The following is a 24,817-nucleotide window of genomic DNA, read 5'->3' as shown; positions in this document are numbered from 1 at the left end:
TCCATTGTGCTTCTTGATTCCGTACTACATATACCAGTCTCTCCTTGATAGTCGGAAGTAAATCGCTAGCGTACTCCATCGCAGTACCCTTCATCCTTAGGCAGTTAAGCGGCTTTGGGTACAATTTACGCATCGGTAGTCGTACTTTAGCAGTGCAGTAGTACCACAGTGTTGAATGCACGCCCTTCCGTTGACATATGCACAAAGAGGCGAGGTGGAGATTGGCCCTTCCAGTCACTGAGCGCTACAGCATTAGCCTGGAGGTCGCCTCGTGGCCCCTGACAAATCCAGCCGCCCCAATTGAAACTCTATAAAGCTTCTTTAGGAAGCGCCTCTACTTCAATCCATAAGAGATCTGAAATTTCGCATCGGGACTTGCTTTTCCGCAAATGTTCAAAATTGCAAAACATGAGTTCTTCAGACAAGAAACCTTGGATTGAGACTCCTCTCATCGAGTCTTCTACGCTCTCCAAGCACGCAGGATGGTAAGAGCTGGAGGCACTCTGGTCTTGGATCGTATCTGATTCCACTTGGCCAAATTCAAGTTCGACATTGCTGACCTGTGCAATTTTGGATTGCAGTCGCATATTTCTAAAGTTGGAGCTTCTACAGCCATCCGGCTCGTTCAAGTCTAGGTGAGTCCAACACAGCGACGAAGGCCATGTCCCCAAGTATGAGCAACGACAATGGCTGCGTCAACATCAATATCCCGCCCTTATCCCCGCAGGCTAACCATTTTTCAAAGGGGAATCGGCAACCTGATCCTCTCGGAGCTCCAGAAGAATAGCAACAAAGGCAAGACCGTCCATTTCTTCAGCTCGTCCGGTGGTAATGCCGGTCTCGCTGCCGTTCACGCCGCCCGCGACCTGGGCTGTCCGTGTACTGTGATTGTTCCACATAGCACGAAACCAATGATGATCGCCAAGTTGCGAGATGCAGGGGCTTCAGATGTGATTCAGCATGGCGCTAGCTGGTTCGAGGCAGATTCGTATCTGAGGCGAGAGTTTATCGAGAATCAGGTCGTTTCCGACTCCGGCTCCGGACAGGAGAGCGCAGATGCGGGTCTACGTCGTGATTCAGTCAATGTTTACGTGCCGCCATTCGATCACCCCTTGATCTGGGAGGGTGCTGCAAGCATGGTAGAGGAGATGGCGAGGCAATTGCCTCCTCGAAGATCCGACAAAGAGGGTGCCTCGTTCCCAGCCGACGTGGTCGTATGTAGTGTCGGGGGAGGCGGCCTATTCAACGGTGTTGTCGAAGGAATCGAGCAGCATCTGAAACGAACCACATCCATGATGTCAGGCGACACTGCTCGCCGACATCAACCAGTGCGCGTGCTGGCCGTCGAAACAAAAGGCGCCGATTCACTGGCATACTCTCTTCGTCAGGGAAAGCTCTCGTCTCTAACCGAAATCACATCTCAAGCGACCTCGCTCGGCGCTCTGCAGGTTGCACAAAAGACGTTCACTAATGCAAGCTCCCCTCCGTATGGCATTGAAGTGATCAGTGTCGTTGGATCTGATGCCGAGGCTGCCAAGGGGTCCTTGCGTTTGGCCGATGAGACGAGACTGCAGGTGGAGTTGGCTTGTGGAATCGGACTGGAAGTGGCGACCGGACAGCGGCTGCGAAAAGCGATTCCCGACTTGAAGCCAGAGACCAGGGTGGTGGTGATTGTTTGTGGCGGAAGTAATATTACTTCGGAAATGTTGGCAGAGTATAGAGCGAAGCTTCAGGGTGGCTGGGAGTGATCTCGGAAGAAGCATAGAAAGAAGTATAGACAATTAGAGACATTCGCATTGGTCCCTTTGCACGAGATACGTTCAGATCATTGTACGCAGAAAGTGAGATTGGTAGGATATTGAACCGCTACCTAAGACCGAGCCTCGAGCAAAGGCTCTCGTTTATGGTCTGAAATTTCATCCCTTTTTATTGACCAGCCTGTCACCGTTTTTCGGGCACTTCAATCGAAGCACTGCGCTCCCGTTTGAGGCTAGAGATGTCGTATAGGTCCTCGAAGGCTCGTCACTCTGTTTCGACTTCAGCGAATGCAACTAATAGATCATTATTTCAAGCACATGCAGAATTCGTAATCACTGTCTCGCCCGCACCGGTCGAATCCTCACTGCAATATCCACTAGTGATCATTGAACAGACGATGCATATACACAATCCACAACCCGAAATCTTGAGCTCACTAGGTTCACGAGCACCTCGATCACATTTCGATGGAAACATTTGGCTTGGTTGCATAAAAAGTACACTCGTAGTCATCATAGCTTCAGGAAGTGGCCAACGTGTCAAGCTCAAGTCTAAGATAGAAGCAGGAACGTGTATAAGTCAGAGGGCAATGTTGGTTGGCAAGGTTGCCAAATGGAAGCAAAGAAGAAGAAGAAAAAAAAAAACAGGCAAACAGGCAAACAACATGCTGGCAGTTCTCAAGAAATTTATGAAACGCCTTGCTTCCTACTATTCGCGAAGTCAAGGCTCACTGACAGAAGGGGACTCTCTCTCTTGTCGCCGATCAATCACTGTCGCTCGCGCTTCCACCATCCGATCCATTGCCATCGTTGTTTTGAATGCCTTCCGCCAAAATATACTCCGCAGACGCAAGCGTTTGCTTGATTGCCGCATTATTATAAACTAGGTCGGCAGGCTTCTGACCGTGTTTGTTGCGAACCCGCGGGTCGCAGCCGGCCTCGCACATCATGGCGATCATCTCGGCACCCAACTCGGGGTCCTTCTCATTGGCGTATCGAACGGCTGTGTGAAGAGGCGTGTCCTTATCGACGCGGGTCAGGGGATCACACTCGAAGAACTGAATATCAAAGAGGGCATCCATCACGTCGTCTGACGTTTCATAGGAAAGTCAGTCATGATTGGGGTAATTCAAGCCGAGGCTACAATGTAGGACAGGCCGGGAACCGACTCAAACCGCCGCGGGGGTTATTAACGTGAACGTACAGCTGCCGTAGGTTGCGCAGATATGTAAGGCGTGGTTGCCCATACTGTCCGTGACTTCGTTGAAGAATTTTGCCACGTCTTCGTTGGATTGATTTTCCATGTCGTGTAGAACTTGTTCGATGAGATGTGGTTGGTCGCGACGGCATGCTTCAACGACAAGCTCGCGGGGAGAGGCACCCTAGATGAAACCAGAAAGATGAGTGAGAAAGAGCCCGTCGGAGAATGTTCATTAAGCTGAGTGATGCCGTACCTCGTCGTCCGCCATGATCGTTGGTATAGAATGTAAACGAGGATGTCGGGGGCGGCTTAGGCGGAAGTATGTTGCGCAAAAGTCAGGGACGACAGTTTGGAGCTTGAAACACTGCACACACGGACGACAGCCCACGAAATAGCAACGCAGATGGGTTGGAAGATGACGGTGGACAAGCTGCAATTTTCAAGCAGCGCGATTTTCACGAATCTCAAACAGGCTCATTCAAACGAATCCACAAGCTTCGAGCAACCACTGACCTCCAAACCCGCCGGGCGCTGCTGTCCCCGGGGGGGCATCCCACATGCTCGGAGGATGTGTTGTTCCGATCACTCCCCCGCCATTGGCGCCGATTAGCCGCGCGCGTAATTGATTCCGCGCATTCGAGGCTCGCGATACCGAACGGCGATTTTTTTTTTCCTCTGGTCGCAAGGGAGGTCCAAGGACGCTGCCCTATTGTCGCGCGGTCTCAAACCTGCCGTGCTGAGGCGTTTACCTACAGAAACAGAGATCGAGGGTATACCGAAACTCACAGGGTAGCCAACATCATGCCACTCGTTTGTACGTATAGCACCAAAATGCATATCTCCAGGTCGCAGAGGAAGCACCGCTCGCGATACCCATCGTACCTGCGATATCCGATGATTGACCATTTGTTTTATGCTGCTCATCTTCTAGTTTGTCCCAACTGTAGCAATGCCTTGACGATTTCCCGCGCCGATGGCACGACGCAATACCCGATGGGTGTCAACCGCTTCGAATGCCGCACTTGCCCGTACGAAGACATCATCGGAGACCGGTCATACTACGAGAAGACGGAGATGAAGCAGAAGGAAGTGGAAGACGTCTTGGGCGGGGCCAACGAGTTTGCCAATGCCGATAGTGTTGCGAGTAAGTGGCCGAGTGGTCTTAGTGGACCTACATTGATCGCTGTCTTTTGGAAGACGTCACTAACGATGCGGTCTTCTTTCTTTTTTTCCTTCTTCTGTTTACAGCTCAATGCCCGGCGGAGAATTGCAACGGCGATCGTGCATACTTCTTCCAGCTGCAGATTCGCAGTGCGGACGAGCCGATGACCACATTTTTAAAGGTTGGTCTCCTCCTCCCTTACATTCTGCTTCCCTCCTGCGTGCATCGGACATGACATGACTGACAGGCGGGGAACAGTGTACTAGCTGTGGTGCTCGGTGGAGAGAGAACTGAGGGGCAGTGCAGCAAGTGCGAATCTGCATGGAGCTTACTCCTGCTGTCGTTCTGCGGTCGAGTTGACTTGTCAGATCATACACAGTATAACATATCTTGAGGCGTTTTTGGTTTTTTTTTTTTTTTTTTTTTTTTTTTTTTTTTGTTGTTGTTGTTTTTGGAGGGGGGAAGGGGGGTCGATCTACCAAAGTGTGTTTTTGGGTCTGTATTCGATCCTGCGGCGTTTTACCCCTCCAGGGCTGAGCTCACGCATCTATTCCATTTTGATTTTTTTTCCCTTCATTCGCTCTCTCATGCTGGGCTGTACTTGAGCAGCTGGGTGATCCTGTCGAGGTGGGACCCTGTCGCGGGTGTCTTCGAGTCTGCTCTTTATATTCAGTCATCACCCTCAGCGGCATTGTGCTAGAGTACATTCAAGTGACATCTGTCAAGATCGAATTCCGTCGAGAATGGCACATTGGCAACTACGTTTTTTTGGGAGATGATCATTGTGGAGTCACTGGGTTCGTTCCAGCGTAACTGAACCCTTTGGAGAACAACACAGGAAAGCTTAAGCTAGTTGAGAGCCTTTGTGGGCACTGGGCACTGGGCACTGGGCACTGGGCATTAGGCTGTGGTACTGAGTAAATAAGTGGACGCTGGATCATGGACACTGGACATTGGACAGTAGATTGCAGGATCTACTATCTAGTATCTACTGTAGGGAGGTAGCTGCCTTGAGTCACTTCAGACTTCCAAGTTGTGAGTTGAGCGATCGATAGATCATAATTGGGAGGAGGGTGCGGCCGATGTCGATCTTGAGACGTCAATCAGCGGGCCCGATGATGAGTGAGACGGAGAGTCGCAGTGGAGGGTTGGGTGCTGTAGTAGTAGTAGTAGTAGTAGTAGTAGTAGTAGTAGTAGTACCAGCCTAGTCTTACCAACTACTAACTCGTAGTAGCCTTAAGCCTACCAGGTAGGACGAGGTACGGTACTCCGACAGAGACACCGCATCATCCAGGCAGATTGAGTTTTTTTTTTTTTTCTCTCTTTTTTGGATCTTGGGGAGATGGCAATAACAAGGTCCTCCTGAGAAGCTCTATTACCACGGAAGTTGACCCGCGGCCGGGTCATCCTGCCTGACCATTCCGACCGTCGGGATCCTGTGGCTGCATTGACTTTTATTCTCTGGACGAAACAGGCTGAAACGACTCCCGTGGTCTATCTACCCTGGACAGTCAAGCTTCATCCACAGTCGTGAGGGTGGTACCCTTTCTCCTGATCATGGTGGGTTCATTGGGTTGTGCGTCGTCCACATTCTCGATGCCCTGTTGATGCAGAGACATGGCTGGCATCAACTTCTTGGGGACCACAAGACTTGAACACACGCCATTGATCTTAGCGCGACAGAGATTTCCACCTGGAGCCCACGCCGCCATGTCTTAGAGTGGCAAAAGGCCGTGGAAGAGAACAACCCGAGAGAGAGAGAGGGGGAGGACAAGCAGAGGCTTGCTCCATCGACACTGCACAACATGTCTGAAGTCATCGATGGTGGGTCCCAATTTGTTTTTCTGCAATTTGTTTGCTTTTTTGGGGGGGGGGGGATTTTTTTATTTCTCACTTGTCGGGCGGTCGTCAGTTTGGCGGTGACGGGGTGCCCCTCGCGGGGTTACTTGGGCCCCTCCATCGGTCATACTCTCTGCAGGAGTGCAGGCGCAGATGGAGGGGGAGAGAGAGAGAAATAGACATTCTGTTCGTATATCGCTTTCACCAGAGTAGTATAGTGTATAGCGTATACTGTATAGTGCATACCAGTACCTGGCCAAAATTGATTTTTGAGAGGATGTGGACCAAGTACAGAGTTAGGTATGATACGATTCATCCTACAGAGGACAGACGACAGAGATAGTGGGACAGAACCAGGCAACCCCTTCCAATGACCTCCAACGTCCAACTACAGGAACGGGGTCGGATGCGTTGCTGCCCAGTCCGAGTCCACCAGCAACAACAGCACCCATGGCGAGGGCGCAGACAGGCCAAGTGGGCTGGGCCGTCGGCGCCTAAGAGTCGGGATGCAGTAAGAGGGCGACGAGAGGCATTCTCTGAGAGCCAACGGACGGAGGGCCGACGATCGTGAGAGGAAAAGACTGGAAGGTGAAAAATTCCACTCAAGTGGAGTCCCCGGCAGAACACAGAACCAGGGAAATGGCCACTGGGGGGACCGTAGGGAATACCCAGACAATACGTGTAGTCGGCAGACTGAGCCAAAGTCTACAGTACAGCCCTCTCTGGTCGTCCGATGAAGATTTTTTTTGGGAGGCCCTTCTTGCAAATGCCCCGCCTGCGGGACGTCGGACAGTTGGACTCGTGTTCTGACTGCCAACCCCCCCACCTGCCCAATGGATGCACAGCGCGGGCAAATCGAAGTCGCACACGCACCAACCACAGGCCACGGCCACTGACCCCACCCAGAGTGGGGTCAGTGGCCCCGAAGCGGAAAGGGCTAACCCAACTCTCGCCTCTGGCCTGGGCTCGCTTGCCCCTCCATATAAGGATTTCCCCCTCCTGCCGCTTCCCACAGAATTTTCTTTCCCCTCCTCGTCCGCATCAGTACGTATAACTTCCCCCCTCCATCCTTTCCCTCTCTCCTTCTTTTCTTCTCTCTAACCCTTCCTTCTTTTTTTTGTTCAGTACCTCTACGCACGCCGTAGTCTCTGAGCAAATTTTCCCTTTGGAATCCTTCTAGTATCTTACAAAGAACTACAAGAATTCATTCTTGATCAACCGTCACCATGGGGTACGTGCTTGCCATTTGGTCGCCCGACGAGGATGACGATGGGCTCCGTCGATGAACAGCGGTGTCTGCCCGGCTGTCTCGTTGACTGGCGTCCTATTCTTCCTCCTCGGGACCGGGACCGGGATTGTGACCGTGACTTGCTCCACTTGAGAACAAGTTGCTTGCTACATCCACGAACATCGCACTGACTTTGTCTCGCAGTAAGGACGACAAGCTCCACATCAACATCGTCGTTATCGGCCACGTCGATTCCGGCAAGTCTACCACCACTGGTCACTTGATCTACAAGTGCGGTGGTATCGACTCTCGTACCATCGAGAAGTTCGAGAAGGAAGCCGCCGAGCTCGGCAAGGGTTCCTTCAAGTACGCCTGGGTTCTTGACAAACTGAAGGCTGAGCGTGAGCGTGGTATCACCATCGATATCGCTCTCTGGAAGTTCCAGACCGCCAAGTATGAGGTCACCGTCATTGGTATGTTCTCACTCGGTTGCCCATGCCCACCATCTCCGTACCTCGTGCTAACAACCTCCCTCCCCAGATGCCCCCGGTCACCGTGACTTCATCAAGAACATGATCACTGGTACCTCCCAGGCCGATTGCGCTATCCTCATCATTGCCTCCGGTACTGGTGAGTTCGAGGCTGGTATCTCCAAGGATGGCCAGACCCGTGAGCACGCTCTGCTTGCCTTCACCCTCGGTGTCCGCCAGCTCATCGTCGCCCTCAACAAGATGGACACTTGCAAGTGGTCCGAGGACCGTTACAACGAGATCGTCAAGGAGACCTCCAACTTCATCAAGAAGGTTGGCTACAACCCCAAGAGCGTCCCCTTCGTCCCCATCTCCGGCTTCAACGGCGACAACATGCTCGAGGTCTCCACCAACTGCCCCTGGTACAAGGGTTGGGAGAAGGAGACCAAGGCCGGCAAGACCACTGGCAAGACCCTCCTTGAGGCCATCGACGCCATTGAGCCCCCTGTCCGTCCCTCCAACAAGCCCCTCCGTCTTCCCCTCCAGGATGTGTACAAGATCTCCGGTATTGGCACAGTTCCCGTCGGCCGTGTCGAGACCGGTATCATCGCTCCCGGCATGGTCGTCACCTTCGCCCCCGCCAACGTCACCACTGAAGTCAAGTCCGTTGAGATGCACCACCAGCAGCTCAAGGAGGGTGTCCCCGGTGACAACGTTGGTTTCAACGTCAAGAACGTCTCCGTCAAGGAGGTTCGTCGTGGTAACGTCGCTTCCGACTCCAAGAACGACCCCGCCGCTGCCGCCGCTTCCTTCAACGCTCAGGTCATCGTCCTGAACCACCCCGGTCAGGTCGGTGCCGGTTACGCGCCCGTTCTCGACTGCCACACTGCCCACATTGCTTGCAAGTTCTCCGAGCTCCTCGAGAAGATCGATCGCCGTACCGGTAAGTCCGTTGAGGACCACCCCAAGTTCATCAAGTCCGGTGATGCCGCCATCGTCAAGATGATCCCCTCCAAGCCCATGTGTGTTGAGGCCTTCACCGACTACCCCCCTCTCGGTCGTTTCGCCGTCCGTGACATGCGTCAGACCGTTGCCGTCGGTGTCATCAAGTCCGTCGACAAGTCTGCCGGTGGTGCCGGTAAGGTCACCAAGGCCGCCCAGAAGGCTGGCAAGAAATAAATGATTTGCGGATGACTTCCCTAAGCGATGCCGTGATGAATTTTTCTCTACCCTTTTTCTTTCACAAACAAAAATGTTTTTTACTGGGATGGGAGCTAGACCTCGCTGTGTAGTTGAGACAATACTACATACAGTTTCGTGACTCATGTCAATTGTTTTTTTTTTTCCTTTCGCTTTGTAGTCCTGTAGTTTTTGTTCGTGTAACGTTCGTCGACATGGTGTCCTTGCGTCAATTCTCTTCCAACCGCTGTCTTTGTAGTGTTGTGTGTGTTCGACCTTGTCGCAGGACCTAGCGATTGCTGAGGTCGTTACGACCAGCACCTAGCGGTCGCTCGGCGTCAGGTAGCCATCAGGGTAGTTATGAGCCACGCTTTCGCGACCGTTCGTCTGGCTTGGTTCGGGATAACAGCTTTTGTGGCCTTCAAGTCCTCGGGACCTGTTGGTCTATGGGACCGGGTTCTCTTCCATGGCCATCACTTATGAAAGTGTATGACATCGACCACTTTAATTTGGACTTCAATCCATGAACCTGAATTCCCCTGCGACTACGAGTAACTTCTCATACGACCCTCTCGTTATTCAGAATTTTCATGACGGGCACCTCATCCGCGCGGGAGAGAGCTGAAGTAGAATATGTACAGGGCTGAGAGCAGTACGTCATGGGCTGGTCCTGGACTCAATGCCATCTGAATGACTTGGACATCTTGTTCTTCCTGTAAAGCTGGGTATTTGTTTCAAGGCTTGTCCCATGTGGTATGGGTACCTGGGGATGTTGATTCCCTGGAGATTGGGGAGGGGGGGGGGAGGGGGGGGGGGAGACTAACATGAAGTAGACTGTACAGTGTATAGTGTATCGTGTACATATGGATGTAGACGGGAAGGGGGAAGTATTAGATAGGTAGACTGCGTGTAGAGAGTTCAGCGCTACTGGTGCCAGGTACGGCGCGATTCGATTGAGTATGGCGGAGATTGAATTGGTTGTAGGTAGCTAGATCTTGTGTGGATGCGAGCACCTCACGTACCGAGGTTCGCTTTTGAGGGCCCTTCTAGTGTTTCTCTGGATGGAGGTCGTGTGTTATCTCCAGTCCAGCGGCGGCCTTGGAGGTGGTCTGGATATATCTTGGTGTTGGGGGGCGCTCCATGGAACGGAGAAACCAGCCCGGGCTTGAGGGCGTCCCTGGAAGGAGCCGATGCGACGCCGTCTTGTTCTCAGGCGCCTCTCGAGGTCGATGGGGGTTTGAATTGTACTATGTACTATGTACTATGTACATCGATTAACTGTTTTGTAATCTACAGACGATTCTCTTTTTCTTTTGAGGGAAGTTTCTTGCGTCTTATTTTCATGCGAATGTCTGAGGGGGGGGGGGGGGGGGGGGGGGTTTGGTTGCTTATCAGTGCCGCCTGGGCGAGCTGGGCGGGAGAAGAGGTATGCATCAATCACTACTACCTAGTACCTACTGCCTAGTATTTAATCCATTGATACGGTGGGATATATATGGCCTCGCTATCAGACAGCACTCTTTACCACGCCTCGAGGCATACATGTGCCAGCAGAGGCTTGAAGTAACGGAGGGTTCGCCACATCCTGAAAGGAAGGGCGCTCTTCTTCACTCGACTTCATGGGGGGTACGCTTTCAATCTATGAGATTGAGCAGTAGACTGGCATCAAAGATGCGGTGCTTGCAGGGAAAAAGAAGAAATGTTTTGTTAAAAAAGAAAACGGTGTCAATCAGTTTCCTCATCCTCATCTTTGATCGAACCGTCCGAGTCATCTGTTTCGTCTTCTTCTTCTTCTTCTTCTTCTTCTTCATCCTCATCCTCTTCTTCATCATCTGACTGCTGTGCCGTTGTGGCCCTCCTTGACGACCGTCGCGGAGCTTCACTTACACGGGTCGTCCGAGCTGCGTCTCGAGTCACCTCTCGAGTAGCCACTCGCTGCGATTGTTGCGGCTGTGATTGCGGTGGCGGCGGCGGCTGCTGCTGCTGCTGCTGCTGGGTTGACCTTGCAGCCTGCCGTTGCTGATCCCCATCTTCATCATCTGCCTGTTGCTCATCGCGCATACTGACAATTCCCAAGCTCGTCCGCAATCTCGATTCGAATTCCGCTCGTGCTTCCCGCTCCGCCTGCGTCAGGTCATCATTATCTGCCCCTCCAGTTCCAGTGCCGGTTCCACGGCCATGCCCGTACACTTCTCGCACCATGCCCGCGACACCCCCACTGCCCACCTCGATCTTGCCTCGCGGCCCAACCATGAACTCGATGATCTCTTCGCCGCCGTCCATCTCCCTGGTCCGGACCAGATATCCCTCCCGACAGAGTCTCGCGAGTAATTTTTCCGTCTTGTCAATGGGTGTGTTCTCATCGGCGTTCATGCGCCGCAGGTACCGGGTGAGTTTTTGTTCACCCAGGGAGCCGCCATTGAGTGCGATGACGGCAATGATGAAGCTGTACAGGGCGGTGTAGGTCCCTTCTGTGTTGGTGGAGGGTGCTCGTGTAGGAGGGAGGATGACCGGAGTGCGATAGGCCGCGGGCAGTGTACTGGTGAGAATCCAAGATTTGGTGCTGGTAGAGGATGGTTTTTCGGTTTTTTGAGCGGCTGTCCAACGACCACAGTCAGATGGGTTATATGATTCGCATGCATCGTATTGCAAAGTGACGGGAACCCGCGAATCACCGTGGCCTTGGCAAAATTCCAAGAATACTCGTCTCTCCAGAGCAGCTGCAGCTACACCCAAGATCCTACAGGACCAACATGCCAACAAGAAAAGGACCGGGCAACTCACCCCGTCGTTGCGAGATAGTCACCTTCTCTCTCGCAGGCAACTCCACCATTTCCATTCCAAACTTATTGCGCAAATGGACCTGCGCCGCCTCGAAGACCGTCTTGAACTGCCGCGCACTCTGTTCCCCAAAGACCTTGGTGCTGATATCGGGGCGGCGAATCGGTAACCGCGCATATTCGCTGGCCAACGCCAATCGCACCATCTTCTTCACCAGGGTTCCAAAATTCGAGGACGAGCCGCCGTTCTCGGTATCGCTGCCGGACATTTCGGGCGATGCGGCGTCGCTGTCGGGACGGGGTCGCTGAGTCTGGCTGGGTGCGATGTCGCCGTCAGGCTGAAGAGGGTGATGGTCAGCGGGGTGTATACGATGACGGGATGAGCCCAGGAAGGTACTGGTGTAGAGATCATAGTACGAGAGAGAGAGAGAGAGAGAGAGAGAGAGAGAGAGGGGGGGCACGTGGACGAGGGGCAGATGGACGAGGGGCGAGTTTCTTCTTCCTTACTGCGCGGCGTTTGCGACCTTGAAACGACATGTCTGTAGATGACATTGAGGAATGTGTCGGGGTGTGGATCGTGTGCGAGGACGTTCTTTGTGCCAGACTGTCTTTGTTCTTTGTGTATGCGCGGTATCTACCTGGTGTTCATAATTCAGGCTCGCATCGATGCGGATGATCATTCAACTCGACTCGACGCGACGCGACAAGATGAGAGACAATCGGCAGTCCGATAAGCCCGACGCAGCGCAAGGTGGTCCGTGCGTGCTCTTATCGATGGGGTGGACCGCCACGAATCTATGCGCTTGGTAGTCTACTGGTAACTTCGGGACCTCCATGTGATGATGCATCATTGAGGAAGGACAACGTGCGGCAGCTCTTTGCAGAGTGGAGATGGATGATTTGCGAGCTGATGAGCGTCGCCGTGAAGCTTACTGAGGGACCCGTAGAGTATGTTCGGGACGATCGTGAATTGTTGCAGAGCGCGTGGTAGACTTGATTGGTGTCGATAAGGAAGGGAAAGGGAGGGTCTGGGCCTGGTGAGCTCGGGCGATGCGCTGGCGGAGGTGAGGGGTTGGATCCAGGCCGTTCGATACCGGGAGACTCGAGGAAGCGGAGGGATGGCGAGAGATACTGCAGTGATGCAGTCATGCAGTGGTATCGGTGTAGTGCTGTCTACTGTCTAGTTCTACTGTCTCTGAATTTATACACCTGCCACTCTTGTGAGAATTCTCCATCAGACTCTAGCTGTTTGTTCTATCGATCAGTTGGATCATCCAAAGGGGCGAGGAATATTGTGAAGGTATCATTTTATCTAAAACGGACAGAATCCACGAGGAGAGAGAAAACTTGGAACTGTCATCCTTTGGCACAGCAATGACAAGAAAAGAGAAAAGAGGAGGAAACCACTCATAAAAAAAAGAGAGAGAGAGAGAGAGAGAGAGAGAGAGTCAAGATCCGGGGAAATAGGTAAAAAGTAGCACACGCTTCCGAAAAAAAGGCCCAGACCCCATCAAGCTCCGTGACTGTTGGCCTTCTCGTTGATCACGTCCTTGCTCTCCTCCTTGGCCTTCTGGAACCAAGTCGTCAGGTAGGTCAGCGACTCGGTGGAGAGCACCAGACTCGTTGTGATCACGGCCTTGCCGGAAGCAACCACGCCGTCCCCACCGCACTTTTTGTATTCCGAGCCATAGGTCTGGAATAGATGCTGCTTGACATCACCAGCGACCCGGATGGGGAGTCCGGCTGTGTCGTAGAGGGTGCCTCGGATCTTCTGGGTATCTTCGCGGATGATGGGGAAGCGCGAGTCAATCTCACTCAAGCCTTTCTCGCCAATGGCGTCGGCACGAGCGAGATAAGGAGCGAGGTAGCTGTAGGGCGTGGAGAAGTAGGGCAGGACCGGCTTGGCAAAGCGCGCATACGCCTGGTCGCTGAGCTGCAGTGACTTGGCAGCGTACGCGTTACTCTTGACGAGGGAGATGGAATCCGAGACCACGGGGTAGGATGTCAGATGCTGGTTCAGGTGGTCAGTGAATTGGGACTCGCGAGGAGGGCTGACCGAGAGCGACCACACGATGAGTCCAGAGTGTGAGATGTCTTACCTCGAGGAATTGAGAATGAGCCTTCTCTCCATTGACCATTGGTTGACCCATCGTGTCTGACTCGGCGTGGGGCATGTGGAAGAGAGGGGAGATACGACCGAGAGGTTAATGGAAAGAGGCAAAGTCTGTGAGCTGTTCAAAAAGTCGATGGAGCGCTGTCGAGCAGACCACACCTCAGTACTTATGATCGAGAGAGTAAAAAGGGAGAATATATAGCCCACAAGAGGAGGCAGCAAAGAAAAAGGCAGGAAATTAATAGAGAGGATGGAGGAGTAGAAGAAGAGGAAAAAAAAATAGTACGGAATGAGACAGGGCGGCCAGTCCAGTCTGGCAGTGTCAACGCGGTCGTTTTCACATGTGATCGCCTGATTGCGCGCGCATTATGCAATTGGCCTCCTCCAACGGCCTCCAAGTCCCTCAAACAGTTGGAAGGTCCCTGCACCATCGCATCATCTGTGCACCAACGATGCACAAACGTCCAGCTTTGAGTACACCCAGTACTCGTGTTTCCCTGCCGAGTCCTTTTGCCATCGCCCGGGGGCGGTTCTCTACTCAGGGATTGAATTTTGGACAGTTCTACAAGCAATCAACGCCGCCTGGAATTGAATTTGGTCTTTGCTTATTCCGTCATGTCGCTGGCCGCCAAGGGCTTTCCCTCCCCCCTCTCTTTTACCCTTTTTCTCGACCATCGATCATATTTTGTTTAGTCTTTCATGATGACGCCTTCTTTCTATTAAATGATCTCGCAATTGCATCTCTCCACTGAAACACATCTTTCCAACTGAGATGCCGGAATTGACTGTGCATCTGCGACTGAGAGCACCGGTGTCCTATTGTCCTAAATTCCCAATTCTGTCCTCGTCGCACGGCAGGGCTTGATAAGAGCAAGAGATTCACATGTGATTGTGGGTCTCCCAATGGCGCCTCGACCGCGTTCATCCGTGAGTTTGCCCCACTCGGGGAAGAAATGCGATGCTCAACGCTGGCTCTTCCTCCTTCCGAAAAGCACAGACTACTGCTACGTTACTACGTTCGAAGTCCTGTGCCCAAGCCTTTGTGTACAGAAGCCGTGATGGTCGATGTATCTGTGCTAATCTCAGACGTACCGTATCTCTGATGCCGTGCTACTACCTGCTTGAGAATACTCCTGTCCCGTCTATCAGGAGCGAGTCAGAACCCGTCGATCGAAGCTACAAACCTCCTACGGAAAGAGAAAAGATCCCCCCCCCCCAACCTTGTAACCCACTAAACCTATTGTACCACTACTTGGCCGCTCGTTCGGCTTCACCACCACCGGCTTCCCGTGGAGGTAGCCGTGATGTTCTCTGTCCACCGCATGGACTCGGCATCACCTGAAAGTGGGAGACAAACGGTGCCACTATCACAAAGTCCAAAGGATGACACTACCTCCATTCTCTGCGCTCCTCGGCTCGTTCGCAGGAGGGTTATCTCCTCGGGGGCTTCTTTTGGCGTTCTCTCGGAATGTGTTTCATCGTGTTCAACACACGAACGCATTGCCCGACCCGGTGATTGGGTCCAGATCCCTGCATCCCCCGTCCCAGCTAGCAGACAAGATTCATGTCCCGCGAGATTCCACGCCCGGATGGTTGGCGCTCAGCTTAGACGGGGACGTTCCGGACCCTTTATCACTGCAGTAGCTTGTCACAGGCTGGCAGTCCTCACTCCTCTGACTCCTCACGGTCTCACACAAGTGTCGCTTCCTCTGTTCATGGAAATGGAGTAAGTACTAAGTAGTGATGCTTAGCTCGAGCCGCCTCTGTCCCAGTGCCATTGTCTCTCTACGATTTGCCCTTCCCATGATGACAACTTGGTCGCAATCTTGATATCTGTTCCCGGTTTCTCCGTCCACTTCCCGGCAACAGGACATGCCAAGAACTGCGGACCATTTGATTACTACCCTTCACAAGTTCACATCCCTTCTATGTCTCCCTCCGCTCGAATGCTTAGATTAGTGTGGCTATAAGCTCTGGGCCTTCGCTCCAAGTCCCCACGGCACTTAAGTACATACGTTGGGAGGTGAGACCAGCTTCTCCCCGCCAGGCCTCGGAAGGCCTTGTCACCATTGTCAGCCCTTGGCACTCGGCGTGCAAGTTGCACGCCGAGTGATTCGCTCCCTACGATGAATCTCCGGTTCTCGGCGCAAAATTGAAGGGTAGATTTTATGCTCAACCACTTCTGTACAGTCACTACAGTGTACAACATAGCTATAGCACTTAGGGACACACGATCATTTGCCCGGTCCTAGTCGTCGCCAAATAATTCGCAGAGCCTGATCATTTCACATGATTTTGCCGCCACGCAGCCCACGCTTCCACCGACTAGTCTCCTACAGAATCTGGCCTATGAGGTCGTGGCAGACTCGCGGAAAGATTCCGTTTGTAGGCATCGCTGAGTTGGTCCGAGGGGCAAAGCATGTAGTAGCAATTAAGCCATTCCAAAGCTGTACGCAAGACGGGATGCTTGAACCGCACGTGATTCTCAGTCGATCTGCCGCGTATTCTCGATCTCGATTAATGTGAGGTGATTCCTAACGTTCGCCCAATCAGCACTAACAAAAGTGCGATGCAAGAAGGCTCAGTCACATGAAAGACAAGACACCGCAACAACCATAAGCACGAATCTTCCCAACACAAACCCGCTCGCGAAGGTCGAATCCCCATGTGGTTTCCTCATAACGTCTCTGTACTTGTAGTCACTGGACCAGTGGACACCAATCCGCTCAGCTCAGGGTTGAACATGACCTCGACAGCTCCCGTCTGTCTACCACATGCAGTTCTCGACCTCAGTATTGGGCAGGTTCAAGGCGCTTTGCAATCAACTAGCATTTGCCGGATCATTGGGGATTTGAACTCGTATCCCAGCTTGGATCACCAGGGTATCTACAAAGCATTATACAGGTTGAAGACTACCTAAGTGAGTGAATGCAGGTGGTGTGAGGTCCCGTGACATCTGAGCATGTGAGCTGTTCCAGCACTATCAGATAATTCAATCGGCGACGCGCGTGGCGGTAACCGAAGCGCCGTGAACAGTCCTCGAGAGCACGACTGTTTGGATGATTCTGCCGCCTCACCACCGAGGGACCCACAACCCATATTAGATAGCCTCACTCTTCCTCCCATCTTCTTTACACCAATCAACTGTGTTTTCTCCTTTTCTCTTTTCCTTCTCGTAGTTCACCTACGAATAGGTTATAAGCCCTATTTTAGCGCGCTAGTAAGGGTATTCGCATATCCTTACCATCCTACAGCGCTGCTTTTCGAATACGCCGCAAAAAGCACGTTATTCGATGCGTTCTCAACGCACTTTAAAAACAGCAAAAGCACAATCGCAAATCCCCAAGACTCCGCGTCTTTTTAGAACAGCTAATCAACGGCTATAACGGACCCAGTATCTAATAGACTCCGCGTCTATTTTTGCAGTTATCTAATAGCTACAAAGGGCTCCGCGCCCGTAGGACTCCGCGTCTAATCACCTTTCGAAGCCTAGGACTATAAGCCTACCGAAGGACTACAGATCCGTAACGGGACTTTAACTAACCGACTCTATCGAATTACCTTTAACGAATTAAATTCACGATTATAACTATTAGTATAAAGGGTTAAGATAATATTAAAACGATCCTTAAGGGGGAGTCTAACTTTACTATTTAGCGAAAGAGCCTTTAATACTTCCTTAAATATTAAGACCCTAAATTATAGCTTATAATAACTAGAGAGGTCCTTCTACTAATAAGTAATTACCTCTAGATCCCTTCTAAGTAGGAAGTCCGTTTTAATATTACTACCGACGAAGGAACTATCCCTAATAAGATATCGCCTAGCTAAATTAAATCTTAGATATATATAAATATCTACGAAAAGAATAAGGCTTTCGCGGACTAGAAGAAGCTAAATAGTAGCTATCTTTACTTCCTACTTAAATCCTTAGATAAGTCTATTAAGATCTTCCTTAATCTATTTAAAATAGCCTTATCTACGTATAATTATATCTACGAAATATAGGGTTAAAAGAATCTATAGCTTTTCTAGTAAAAGTATAATAAATAGAATACCTTCTACTATCGCGAGAGGGGTAACGTAGCTATCTTCGTTATAAAGTAGAAGAATCTCCTATAAGAAGTATAGAAGTTAATACTATATCCTATTTATATTATATAGTAATAGGCTTAATTTATATTTACTATTAAGTAGTATCCTACTACTAAACCTTTAGTAACTCGGCTTTAGTCTAATATAGATAGTAAGCGCGTTTTAGAAGAGGTTATTACTTAATTCCTATTATTTAAATTATCTCGCCGTTACTATTCGGCTATATCCGTCTCTACTAAAAAGGAGGGCTATTTAAAGGATAATAAAAAGAAGGATAATTCGAAATTAAAGGAAAAGGACTTAAAGAGTTATAATAAGTAGTATACTATTTATAAGAAGAAAGGTAATTATACTACTACCGAATACTTTAAGAATCTAAAGGGGAAGAATTATAAGAGTCTATCTAAGAAGGATAAATCCGACGTATCTATATCTACGGCTACGACTAGTACTTTAAAAGACTAGAAAGCCGTTAAAATACCTACCGTATCTACCGTCTTATTTAATAGGGACCGTTTCTTCCTAAATATAGCTTCTATTTAATCTATTTAATCTACCGTAGTAAGCGTCTAAAGTAATAAAAACTAATATATTTAGATAGTTAACTCTAGTACGAGTAATTATATAACTCCTTTTAAATCGTATTTCGTTTCCTTTAAAAGATACTATATTCGCGTTAGTCTACTAGATAGCTCTAAAGTAGTTACAGAGGAATACGGAGATATCTGTTTAAACCTATTAAATACCGAGACTTCTAAGATCTCTAAGGTAGTCCTTCAGAAGATATAGTATATACTATCCTTTACTTATAACCTTATTTTAGCTACGAAGTTAACTAATAATAACGGTATTACCTCTATATTTAGAACCGTTAGATTACTTTATAATACAAAAAATACTATTCTTATATACGCGGAATACCGTCGTAGCTAATATTAGCTTACTACTTATAATAGTAGCGGTTAACTTAATAAGCTTTACGCTTCTATAGTATATATACCTACGATATAGCTATCTTTCGCGCGTTCGAATTCGAATACAGATATAGCTTTAGCTTTAAAGGATTCGAAGGTTAAGCCTATCCCTATAGACCTAGCTTATTGCTACGCCTATTACGTAGGTAAATAAAAAGTATCTAAAATACCGTCCGTTTCTAAAGGAATTACCTTTATTAAAGAGATAGGAATCAAATATCCCTATAGTCCTTATATTTAAGATAAGGGCTATACGCTTCCTTTTAATAAGGGAAATCTAATTACGACTCGACCTAGTAATCGGTTATATATTAATATTTAGGGTCTAATTTCCTACTCCGTAATTAGAGATTATCGGTATTTTATTACTATCACTAATAATATATCCCGCTTCTATTAGATATATCTATTACGGTCTAAGGACTAGATCGTTAAAAAGATTAAGGAAGTTATTTAGTATTTAAAGTACTAATTTAACTATAAAGTAAAATTAATTATAGGCGATAATATAGGCGAGTATACCGGTATCGCTAATTTTTGTAAGACGGCTAGTATTACCTAGGATCCTATTCCCCTATATACTAAGTAGCGTAACGGTCTAGCTAAAGTAAAAAATCGATAGCTTATTAAGCCCCTTATAGCGATTATAACCGAAAATTAGCTACCTAAATACCTTTAGGATAAGCTACTTCTTAGAATTAATTTTATAATAAACTACCTTTAGTATTTAAAAATTAGTATAACTCTATACGAAATATTCTATAGAAAGAAACTAAACGTATTAAAACTATATATACTTAGCTACTAGGTATAGTATTTCGTTCTAAAGGAACTACGCTAGTTAAAGCTTTCTCCTTATATATTAGAAGCTCGTCTTATAGGCTATTCGTAAGCTAGTAATTATCGGCTATATAATATATATTTAAGAAAGATTATTATATCGCGTAATATTATATTTAACGAAACGCCTATTAAGGTACTCCTAAAACCTATATATAACTTAGATACGTTACGTTTTCCCGTAGGAGATACCTAAAGCGCGGCTAATTAATACTACTATATTCTAACCGATTTTTTAGATAAGGATTTTCCGAGTTAACGCGGTCCTTAAGATATACCTCTAAATTATATAAATCTACGTCCGTAGCTAGTAGTTCTAATACTATTTTTAAGTTAAAAGGACCTTCCTCCTTCGGAATATACGAAGCTACCTTAAGTCCCTAGGCTAATACTAAGAAGCGAGGTTAAACGGATCCTTAGTCTAGATAGTAATAGCGTTCTAATCGTTCTAATTACTCTAATCGTTCTAGCCGTTCTAGCTATTCCGACCGTATAGGCTATCCTAAATCTTCCTATAGATTTGAATACTACGTAAGATAACTTATTTTTAAGTTAATCTATTAAGGATATTTAAGTTAATACGTAATATAATATTCTAAGTAATATTCTAGATACTATTTAAAATATAGTCTAAGACGGTAGAGAAGGTTAAGATCTAGAGGAAACTATTCCTCTACTAAGACGCTCTACTCGTATTAAAAAGCCTTCTAGAGCCGCTATTAAATCTTAGCTCTATTTAAGTAGCTACGCGGTTTTAGCCTAAGAGGCTTATAATAGTATAGATATACTATACTATCAAAATATTATTAAAGGATCTTATACGGACCTTCCGCCGAGATAGAACTTAAGTCTCCGAGTTTTTCTCTCGATAATTTCAGAACTCGATAAAATAGTTTCGGAACTAAACCGGATTACTTTTATTAATAGTACTTCTAGGAATACTTTTGTTAATAGTACTTCTAAACTCTTTAACTCCGAGCCGAAGTCTTAGAAGGAAGCTATATCCTATCTAGAAAAAGATAAATAGGAAGCTATAATTAATAAGGAGCTTAAAAAGTAACTAAAAAATAGTATATAGACGGTTATAAGCCTACCTAAGGGTAGAAAGCCTATTCTACTTCGATAGGTCTTTAAAGTTAAATATAATAGGACCTATAAAGCGCGTCTTATAGCTAAAGGCTTTAAATAGCGCGAAGGCGTTAACTATCTCGATATTTATATATTAATAGCTAAGGCTACTAGCTTTAAGCTTTTTATAGTAATTATAGCCGCGCTTAGCTAGAAATATTATACGATTAATTTTATATCTACGTTCTTAAATACGGAATTAAAAGAAGAGATCTATATTAATCTCCCTAAAGGAATCCGCGAAGAGTATCTAGGGATATATAGCCTTCTTATAAAGACGCTCTACGGGTTAAAATAGAGCCCTAGAGAATAGTATAAAGTAGTCTTCGATATATTTACTACGCTTAGATTCGAATAGTCTAAAGTAGATTACTATATCTTCTATTTAATTTAATACCTTAATTAATCTAATTAGCTACCGAAGCGTATCTACGTTTTAATCTACGTTAATAACTATCTTATTATTTCGCCTTCAGAAGACTATATTCTATAGCTAAAGACTATATTATCAAAAATATTTAATCTTACTAATAATAAGATCCCTAATCGATTCCTTATAATCGATATCGTTTAATAGAACGATAATAGTACTATCTTCTTAATATAGGAATCCTATATTAATTAAATCCTTAAAAAGTTTAATATATAAGATATATATACGGTTGATTCGCCCTTCTTTAAAAAGGAAGTCCTAAAGCTATATAATAGTATAGCTTCGGCCGCGGACGTCCTTAATTACCGTAAGAAGATCGGTTCCTTAATTTAGCTAATAGTTAATACTAGACCTAATATCTAATATTTAGTTACTAAACTAGCTAGATATTTATATAATCCTATAAGCCGCTACTTTACTACGTTAAAACGCGTTTTTCGGTATTTAAAAGGTACTAAAAAGCTATATATCTATTACCGCTATAACCTTAAGCCCCTCTACGGCTATATTAATACCGATTAGGTAGGAAGATATATAGATAGCGCGATATCTACGTCCGGCTTCGTTTTTAAGCTAGTAGGAGGACCTATCTTATAGGTTTCCAAAAAGTAATCTTACGTTACGCTTTCTTTAACTAAAAGTGAATATATTACGGCCTTATTAGCTACGTAGGAAGTTATATAGCTATATCTCTTCTTAAAGGAGCTTTAATTTAATATATTTCTAGACCTTCCGACTCGTATTTTCGAGGATAATAATAGTACTATCTGTCTTACGGAGAATCCGGAATTTCACTAGCGTACGAAATATATTAATATAAAATATTATTATATTCGCTATTAAGTCTCTAAGGGTATCTGCAAATTTAAACGCGTTCCTACTAAGGAACAGGCTGCTAACGGCTTCACAAAACCGCTTAGAAAGATTTAATATAGCCGATTTCTTATACTCTTAGGGATATAAGATGCCCCTAGGTAAGGAATCATACTAACATAAGGTGTTTTTACCCTATTAGGTGCTTTCCTTTTCCCACGAGCATAGGTGCTTCCCTTTTTAGGAAGGAGGCATGGTTTGTTAGTCCAGGGGGTGTTTGGATGATTCTGCCGCCTCACCACCGAGGGACCCACAACCCATATTAGATAGCCTCACTCTTCCTCCCATCTTCTTTACACCAATCAACTGTGTTTTCTCCTTTTCTCTTTTCCTTCTCGTAGTTCACCTACGAATAACGACAAGCTTCTCCGCTTGCCACAGGAGTTAAGCATGGGCGTGTGACGAAAAGAATAGACTTTGCATGTATGGCCACTTTCTGGCGATTGGCACGTTTTAGAGGTTTGTAAGTAGTGAAGATATATCGAGGGGATCTGTGATAAATAGAAGTGAATGCTTTATAGACTAGACTGTACCTAGGTAGTAGGTACTAGCTATTGCTCATTGGTCTTTCTGTCGCAAAGTTCAAAATGAAGCAGTTACCTATCATCCGGCATCCACCGGCTTCCGGGTTAAATACTATGATGATACCTGATGCTATCGAGCTGACAGGCTCATACATGTACCTGTCTTCTTGATCTACAGTGCCTCTTTCTTGGAAGATTGGAGTTCACGTCGCACAGGTACAGCGTCGATCATCAACAAAGTTTTATTTGAAGGTATTATTTGACATTGTACATGGCACACGGCAGTAACCGTCCAAAGTCAACCTGCACCACACTTTCCTCAGAACCTAACTAGTCCTACCTATCACTGCTGCATCCGCCATCCGGCCGCGTGGTCTCTTCATCGGACGAATGGTGTTGGCCAAGATAGAACCTCGGAAGCATGTCAGTTCGCCTCTGTCATATGCTGGGTCTCCTCTGCGTGACATTCACATGCAGAGAACCCCGTGGACACGGGCGTTGTCGTTCGTCAAAAGTAGGCTTATGACAGGAAGACGGAGGTGAAGATGTGCAAATACGGTATACCCGAGTGTCGTCGACGCTGTTGAGCATAGACGCATGTGCCATCTTGGCCCAGTTCCTGATAGCCCTGATGGGAAGGCATGGCACCTCTACGTACTCAGCGGCTTGCGTAACGAATCCCATGATTCCCCGAGTCATGTACTACACAGGCACATACTGTAACCCAGGCGCTGCTATGCGTAAGAACTTACAGGATTTATGCTACATTGCAAACTCATCGAGCAGTTGGGAGTGGGATTTCGACACCCCCACGCTGGTTCCATTGCCTTGGGTCTTTGAGAACGCAGACTCTTCGTCTGAGAGCAGACAACCTACAATCAACGAAGATGGCGCATCTTCCACAAAGTCCAAGACCGCTGCTCGTAGCATGCGCGAACCCTCAACAATTGGGCGTCGTGTCTGCATGCGCTGAAGCATTGCGCAATTCATGGCAAAGGACCGGCCGGCTTGACCACATCGTTCATATCGACCGGATCGATCACAAGGACTGGGAATTAAAGATGGACGCGCGCGATTCAAGAAAAAAAAATAAATGTTCATGTTTTGCATTTCATTGAAACGGTCACCATTTCTTTCTGGCACCGTCTTGCAAACTGGACTTCATCGATACATTCCCGATTCTGTTTCCAGCCAAGGTGTATGCCTTCCAATCCATTGCAGGGACCGAATGTGCTCGATGAATTTTTCCCCTCGCCTTGTCCCTTGACCCTTCGCGCTCATAAATGACAAAACGCCCGAGTGAAACCGCTTAGAAACCTGCCCAAACAAGATTATTAGCGAGATTGTTGGTGAAACGAGAGAGAGAGAGACAGAGTTCTGGGTCGTAAGATCCGATCTGAAATCGATCGAATTGCACGGAGTAAAGGACATACGCAGAGGAGTGAAGAACCAGCGGTTCTTGCCGGAGGTGTAGCGGTCCTCAAGAGCCTTCTTGACAGTCTTCTTGGCGTCCTCACGCTGAGAAACCTCCTTGAAAGTGTCGTTGGAAACGGCACCCTTGAGGCCCTCAAGCTCGAGAGTGTAGCGAGTGGGCATCAAGTGGTTGTAGTTGACGACCTTGATGAAGGGCTTGATGCGGCTGCGGCGGTCGACGAGCTTCTTGCCCATACGGCGGGTGACCTTCAGGGGGTAGCGCTCGATACCGGCAACGATGGCGTAAGGGAAGGGGTGCGCCTTGGAGCCAGAGTCGTTAGGCTGGACAATGACGACCTGTGGAATCGAGCAAAAAAAAATCGCAAAGTCAGCCGTTTTGGTCCTTCATTCGCCTCGAAATCGAATATCCGCTATCAATCGTCTTCATAGCCCCCGCAGTCGTTGATTCCGGTCGCAGTTCCCCAATTCTATTCTGGTATCTCTGATTCGGCGCTCGGGTGGAATATTTCTGGTGCTTGGAAAAAAAGACTCGGAATTCGTCGTACCTTCTTACCGGCGTAGCGGCCACGGGTAATGATGGCCACACGGCCAACTTTCATGACTGTCGCACCATCTCGTTAGTGCGAATTCGAATCAAGAGGTCGAATGAATCGGATACGTACACTTCATTGTGAAGGTCCCGGTGGCGGCGAGGTTTTGGCGGGTGGTTTGTCGAGATGCGGAACAGTCGAGATCGAAGTGTTCGTTTTTTCGCGTGGGTGGGCGAAGGGCTCAGGGCAAGCGGCAT

The 24,817-nt window shown here is 48.0% G+C and overlaps 10 protein-coding genes across 10 annotated transcripts; 4 read left to right on the top strand and 6 right to left on the bottom strand.

Annotated features, from left to right (window-relative positions):
- Positions 1–408: 408 nt before the first annotated feature.
- Positions 409–1,748, top strand: N7539_007304 (putative L-serine dehydratase; the record flags this gene model as incomplete). The annotated part of the gene is made up of 3 exons (XM_056936905.1): positions 409–485; positions 582–635; positions 746–1,748. The coding sequence occupies 3 exons, from the start codon at positions 409–411 to the stop codon at positions 1,746–1,748; spliced, it is 1,134 nt and encodes a 377-aa protein (XP_056787704.1).
- A 773-nt stretch (positions 1,749–2,521) lies between these two features.
- On the bottom strand, positions 2,522–3,226 carry N7539_007303 (ankyrin repeat-containing protein ANK1; the record flags this gene model as incomplete). Its single annotated transcript, XM_056936904.1, has 3 exons — positions 2,522–2,847; positions 2,962–3,139; positions 3,212–3,226. The coding sequence occupies 3 exons, from the start codon at positions 3,224–3,226 to the stop codon at positions 2,522–2,524; spliced, it is 519 nt and encodes a 172-aa protein (XP_056787703.1).
- A 563-nt stretch (positions 3,227–3,789) lies between these two features.
- Positions 3,790–4,414, top strand: N7539_007302 (DNA-directed RNA polymerase III core subunit RPC11; the record flags this gene model as incomplete). The annotated part of the gene is made up of 3 exons (XM_056936903.1): positions 3,790–4,095; positions 4,224–4,301; positions 4,379–4,414. The coding sequence occupies 3 exons, from the start codon at positions 3,790–3,792 to the stop codon at positions 4,412–4,414; spliced, it is 420 nt and encodes a 139-aa protein (XP_056787702.1).
- A 1,217-nt stretch (positions 4,415–5,631) lies between these two features.
- N7539_007301 (uncharacterized protein) lies at positions 5,632–5,832 on the bottom strand (the record flags this gene model as incomplete). The annotated part of the gene is made up of 1 exon (XM_056936902.1): positions 5,632–5,832. The coding sequence occupies one exon, from the start codon at positions 5,830–5,832 to the stop codon at positions 5,632–5,634; it is 201 nt and encodes a 66-aa protein (XP_056787701.1).
- A 964-nt stretch (positions 5,833–6,796) lies between these two features.
- N7539_007300 (uncharacterized protein) lies at positions 6,797–7,111 on the top strand (the record flags this gene model as incomplete). Its single annotated transcript, XM_056936901.1, has 2 exons — positions 6,797–7,003; positions 7,085–7,111. 2 exons carry the CDS (start codon positions 6,797–6,799, stop codon positions 7,109–7,111), a joined length of 234 nt encoding a protein of 77 aa, XP_056787700.1.
- A 74-nt stretch (positions 7,112–7,185) lies between these two features.
- On the top strand, positions 7,186–8,836 carry N7539_007299 (elongation factor 1-alpha; the record flags this gene model as incomplete). The annotated part of the gene is made up of 3 exons (XM_056936900.1): positions 7,186–7,190; positions 7,392–7,660; positions 7,728–8,836. The coding sequence occupies 3 exons, from the start codon at positions 7,186–7,188 to the stop codon at positions 8,834–8,836; spliced, it is 1,383 nt and encodes a 460-aa protein (XP_056787699.1).
- Positions 8,837–10,561: 1,725 nt separating this feature from the next.
- On the bottom strand, positions 10,562–12,153 carry N7539_007298 (MAGE domain-containing protein; the record flags this gene model as incomplete). Its single annotated transcript, XM_056936899.1, has 3 exons — positions 10,562–11,433; positions 11,621–11,954; positions 12,124–12,153. 3 exons carry the CDS (start codon positions 12,151–12,153, stop codon positions 10,562–10,564), a joined length of 1,236 nt encoding a protein of 411 aa, XP_056787698.1.
- Positions 12,154–13,126: 973 nt separating this feature from the next.
- On the bottom strand, positions 13,127–13,790 carry N7539_007297 (putative pathogenesis associated protein Cap20; the record flags this gene model as incomplete). Its single annotated transcript, XM_056936898.1, has 2 exons — positions 13,127–13,627; positions 13,716–13,790. 2 exons carry the CDS (start codon positions 13,788–13,790, stop codon positions 13,127–13,129), a joined length of 576 nt encoding a protein of 191 aa, XP_056787697.1.
- A 9,568-nt stretch (positions 13,791–23,358) lies between these two features.
- Positions 23,359–23,574, bottom strand: N7539_007296 (uncharacterized protein; the record flags this gene model as incomplete). Its single annotated transcript, XM_056936897.1, has 1 exon — positions 23,359–23,574. One exon carries the CDS (start codon positions 23,572–23,574, stop codon positions 23,359–23,361), a length of 216 nt encoding a protein of 71 aa, XP_056787696.1.
- An 8-nt stretch (positions 23,575–23,582) lies between these two features.
- On the bottom strand, positions 23,583–24,699 carry N7539_007295 (60S ribosomal eL27 domain-containing protein; the record flags this gene model as incomplete). Its single annotated transcript, XM_056936896.1, has 4 exons — positions 23,583–23,644; positions 24,030–24,366; positions 24,576–24,631; positions 24,693–24,699. The coding sequence occupies 4 exons, from the start codon at positions 24,697–24,699 to the stop codon at positions 23,583–23,585; spliced, it is 462 nt and encodes a 153-aa protein (XP_056787695.1).
- Between the last annotated feature and the right edge of the window lie 118 nt (positions 24,700–24,817).

The sequence above is a fragment of the Penicillium diatomitis genome, assembly GCF_028827545.1.
Source record: "Penicillium diatomitis strain IBT 30728 chromosome Unknown utg000010l_segment0_segment0, whole genome shotgun sequence".
NCBI lineage: Eukaryota > Fungi > Ascomycota > Eurotiomycetes > Eurotiales > Aspergillaceae > Penicillium > Penicillium diatomitis.
Note: the sequence above shows the minus strand (reverse complement) of the source record. Positions and strands in the feature narration are given on the sequence as shown.